This window comes from Alosa pseudoharengus, unplaced genomic scaffold (assembly GCF_046254945.1).
Source record: "Alosa pseudoharengus isolate Yale_2024_CS ecotype anadromous, Long Island Sound unplaced genomic scaffold, YU_APseudo_1.1 YU_APseudo_1.1_scf_1, whole genome shotgun sequence".
NCBI lineage: Eukaryota > Metazoa > Chordata > Actinopteri > Clupeiformes > Clupeidae > Alosa > Alosa pseudoharengus.
In genome coordinates, this window is record NW_027468564.1 from 32,820,186 (window position 1) to 32,825,210 (window position 5,025).

Sequence of the window (5,025 nt, forward strand, 5' to 3'; positions counted from 1 at the left end):
AATCTCACATATGAGTCTCTTTTTTCCAGGTGGGTGAGGGCTGGGTGGAGGGCAGAGCAGATTGCATCCTCTGTAGACCGTTTGGCTCGGTATGCAAACTGGAAGGGGTCCAGGGTGGGGGGGAGAATGGATTTGATATGTGACATGACAAGCCGCTCAAAGCACTTCATGATGATGGGTGTCAGTGCCACAGGGCGGTAGTCATTGAAGCAGGATGGAGCAGTTTTCTTCGGCACAGGTATGATGGTGGCAGCTTTGAAACAAGATGGGACGATGGCTTGCTTCAGGGAAGTGTTAAAGATGTCTGTGAAGACATCCTTAAGCTCCCCTGCGCAGTCCTTCAGCGCACGACCAGGGATGTTGTCTGGACCTGTTGCCTTACGGGTGTTGATAGCAGCAAGTGTCCTCTTCACGCTGTCGGCAGAGAGGCACAGGGGCTGCTCATGTAGAGGGGGATGGGTCTTCTGTGGGCAGGTGCTGTTTTGTGCTTCAAAGCGAGCAAAGAAGCGGTTCAGGTTGTTGAGCAGAGGGATGTTGCTCTCGCAGCTCTGTGGCGCGGGCTTGTAGTCCGTGAGGGCCTGAATGCCCTGCCATAGGCTTTGTGCGTTCCTGCTGTCTTTGAAGTGGGTGGTTATCTTGTGAGTGTATTCCTTTTTTGCTTCCTTGATGCCACGGGACAGGTTGGCTCTCGCTGTTCTCATGCCAGTTTCATCCCCAGCTCTGTAGGCTTTGTCTCTGGCCCTCAGCAGCCTGAGGACATCCCCTGTCAGCCATGGCTTCCAGTTAGCCCGAGTGATGATGTCTTTTGTGTGGGTCACATCATCGATGCACTTGGTGATGTAAGAGGTTACAGTGTCTGTATACTCCTCTATGTCTGTCTGGTTGTTGTAAGTGGCTGCCTGCTTAAACATTTCCCAGTCTGTTGTGTCAAAGCAGTCTTGAAGAGCATCGGAGGCTCCCTCAGGCCACACTTTTACCTGCTTGCGAACCGGTTTTTTTGAACAATATGCTACGGGATATTAGCCTGGCGAGCCAGACCCACATTAAAATGTAGGGTCTGGGCACTCACCGTTCGCAGTGCTCAGTCCGAGGGGCGGGATAATCAGTTGTCTTTCCAAATTCCCTCTGCACGCAATAGGACAGCGACAGCGCTATGAGTCCCATGCGTTTCCCACCAGCGGAGCTAGTTGGCTAGTTCAAACGTTTGCCAACATAATAAAAGCTTAACTCGTGTCACACTGTTCGCCAGCAGCAACATCCATCTTATTTGTTTTCAAGTAGCAGGGAATTCAAACCAAACCATTGCAACTCTGCCATCAATCATTATGTTAAGCCCACCTAACGACTCTATACACGATTTCAATGGCCTGATTAAGTTTTGATTTCTGGAGCTCACAAGCCAACGGAGAGTTGCTAGACTAGCCCTGGCAGTAATTTTCTGCCGCTAGGGGCGCGTCTAGATTTCTAGGCTAACGGGATATGCCCATTATTAGTTTATTAAGAAAAATACACCGTAGATGTGAAAATATCATATCCTAGCATGGTCTAAAAGTCCATGTCTACTCACTATCACAATAATGCATAAAGAGGATGTGATATTATGCATGACTGGTCGAAGTGAATACATGAGGTAAATGTAACTGATTGTCAGGCAAATCATAAATGTGATCTCATGTTACGACCATCTCTCTCCTAGCAGCCTGCCGGTATATCTATTCATGAAGCCTACAGGATGTAATAACGCGTAATCACTCCCCCCACTTCCCCCAAACCAACAGGTACCTACAGGTGCAACACAGTCTCACCCCTAGTCGTCACATATTGAGGCTTGGTCATCGACCCCTGTCGTCAACAGTTGAAGCAGAAGGTATACCCCGTTGCGTCGCTCCTGGACGATGAAGGCCGCCCCATAGACCTGAATGTAAATCCCTCGTCGTTGTTTTTTAACGCATAGGGCTGTCTAATAGACTTGAATGTAAAACCTTCACCGTCGCATTCTGACGATGGGGTCAAGGAACGAGAGTTGTGCGTGCGATTGTTTGAAGCAGTCAACCAAGGCGTGCTGGAAAATTTTGGTTTTCTTGGCGTTGATGACAAATAACTTGACTGGATACTGGCGCTGTCTTGCAATGAAAATGCATGAGGGTTTTAACACAGTCTCACCCCTAGTCACTATGCCGTTTGGTCATTTACCCCTGACGTCCTTAGTCGACGTTGAGAATCTTGCATTGTTGAGGAACATTCTTTTATTTTCAAAGAGTGAATTCCTTTGGCTTATTTCATACTGGTTTGTTGCAAAATTGGTGTCTATTTTTACATTGTGGAAATGGTTTACATTCAATGGAAATGGTTGTTGAATTTTTAAATAGAGCCAAGTGGGTTTTTTCATGTAAGTGTTCCACAATCCTTAAAAAACAACGACGAGGGATTTACGTTCAGGTCTATGGGGCGGCCTTCATCGTCCAGGAGCGACGCAACGGGGGTACCTTCTGCTTCAACTGTTGACGACAGGGGTCGATGACCAAGCCTCAATATGTGACGACTAGGGGTGAGACTGTGTTGACAGGTGTGGCGCCTGCAACCATTGCGACAACATTTTGGGGGATAATAAGTTCATGGATGCACACACACAGAGAAGTTTCCAAGTTCGCAGCTTTGCCAACTGCAACACCACTTTTGTAGTTTATAGGCTAGAATGTGAATGTGGCTGCTTTTATGTAGGCCACACCAAACGCAAGCGCCGACAAAGACTGGCTGAGCATAAGAATGCCATTAGGACCCAGAATCCCAACTATCCAATGGCCCAGCATTACAAGACTGCTGGCCACACTAACCAGGTCAAGGCCATGGTCAGTGAAGTAGTCCCAAAAACATCAGGGGGGGAGACAGACTGAAGCGTCTCTTACAAAGGTTAATTAACATTAACAATATGAATAGGTTTTTACCAATAATGTGACATTTTTTAATATCAAATCATGTATGCCTACATGTTTTGAGATTTGTATAGCACTATGTGAGATGCTGTTTTTGTGTATGTGGGATTATATGGGTTCCTGTGTACTCCTATGATTCATCTTCTATATCCACAATGTTTGATATTTTTACCAACTATGCAACATCTTGTAATATATGGATTGTTTTGGGGTTTCTAGGCCTTCATGTACTGATACCCATAGCACTGTTTGATATGTTTAGTCTCCACCTCGGCTTGGTGATCAAAAGTTTTTTTATTTTTAATTTTTTAATCATTATTCACCAATATTGTATCTTGTATTTCAATGAGTTCTGTCATTGACAAGATCACATGGCGCTGATTGATTGTTTTTAAAGAAAAGGGTGTGACTACTGATGGCCCTGAGGAAGACTCAGTAGACTTGAAACGCGTAGGCGCTAGCCTAATCCAATGGAATAAAGGATTTTTATCTTTTCACCAAATCGGTGTGCCTCAGACCTCTGACTGCCTTTTATATTTTTTTCACCAAGAGACCCCACACATACAGGACAGTAGCAGCATGTTTAATTATAAAATAACATAATTTTAATTTCATATCAATACATATTCAGACACACATAGACACATATTCAAAATATACCATTTTCAAACCATGTGTTATCTATATGCAAAATATATGCTTCACATTATCTAAAAATACATTTGCCTGTTTTTATTATCTAGTCTGTTGAAAAAAATAAAGTGTGTGTGTTGGGCTGTCTGGGTGTGATTCTGTGATTGTATGATAAAGACACAAAACACTTTTAGAGGCTTTGTTTGTTTGTCCTGATCTTGTGCGGTGTTCAGGCATGTAGAGATGATGTGGCTAAGTAGCGCCCCCTATCTGTATGGCTGAGTGATGGTCTGTTAAACAGGTCTCTGGGTAAAAGCGCCTGCTGAACACATAGACATCAATGCAAAATGGAAATGTAGACGGCTAGAAGGTGTAGCACAACAGCGCCCTCTATCCGTGTGATTTGGAAGCAGTCTGCTAGCTGTGCAATCCTAAATGTAAATCGCTTAACGGCGCCCTCTAGTCAATGTGGATGGGATGACAGCCTGCTAAATGCACAACCTTAACCACTCCTGCTCGCTTGCTCGACGGCGCCGCCCTGTCAGTGTGGCGAGACGGTGCGGCTCCGCAGGCAGCCACAGGTCAGGTACTTCATAGCGGTCATGCTGACGTGCATGATGCCGCCCATGTTGAAGAGCATGTGGTAGAAAGCCTTGACGGACAGGCCGCCCGTCTCGTCGGCGTACTTCATGGCCACGATGGGCGTGTACAGCGGGTTGGTCAGGTTACGGAAGCGCGGGCTGCTCGCCTCGATCACCTTCTTGGTGCACTGCAGAGGAAGATGAGGAGGAAGAGGAGCAGAGAGGTGAATATGTGACTTGGGGCCCTAATTTAAAGGACGTGCAAAGTGCAAAGTCTATCAACAAGCAAAGTTCTTGTGCATGAGCTACAGCTATCGTGTGGCATGTGCAAGCATTGTACTGACTCATCAGTGTTAGTGCGGCTGCCCATTGGGTTACAGTAAATGAGCAAATTGATTTTGCTTGATTTTGTTGCTAAATTAGCCGTAGTTAGCCTTAGGACTTTGCCCGTTGAACATCATTCAAATTATTGTCATAATATAATGTATAGGGATGGGTTCCCCCATGACTGAAATAATGCACTTATTACAGTGAGAAATACTTTGATACTGTATTGATTTTGTAGGAACTTTTAAGGTACATTCATCTAATGTATACTGTATATGGTTATCCATATGGATTCTTTTTTAATATTACTGTTAATACACTGCATATATCTACATTATTTTTACTGCTCTTATAATGTTACTGCTACTACACTGCACATATCTGTACATGTTGTTCATGCATTGTTCATACTGCATATTTATATCTATTCTGCTCTTATAGGGCTACTGCTAATACATTGCACATATTTATATTTATATTTATATTTAATTCATATTACTGTAAACCATAGCACTTTGTTAACTGTATACTACTGTCTACACTGCACTATG

At 44.4% G+C, this 5,025-nt stretch overlaps 1 protein-coding gene across 1 annotated transcript in view; it reads right to left on the reverse strand.

Moving 5' to 3' along the window:
* Positions 1 to 3,928: 3,928 nt before the first annotated feature.
* LOC143133698 (retinol dehydrogenase 8-like) overlaps positions 3,929 to 5,025 on the reverse strand; it is a 12,671-nt gene continuing 11,574 nt past the window's right edge. Inside the window, exon 6 of the mRNA XM_076293551.1 lies at positions 3,929 to 4,335. Within this exon, the coding sequence (XP_076149666.1) occupies positions 4,108 to 4,335 (228 nt within the window). The 3' untranslated portion in view covers positions 3,929 to 4,107. The remainder of the gene's footprint in view (positions 4,336 to 5,025) is intronic.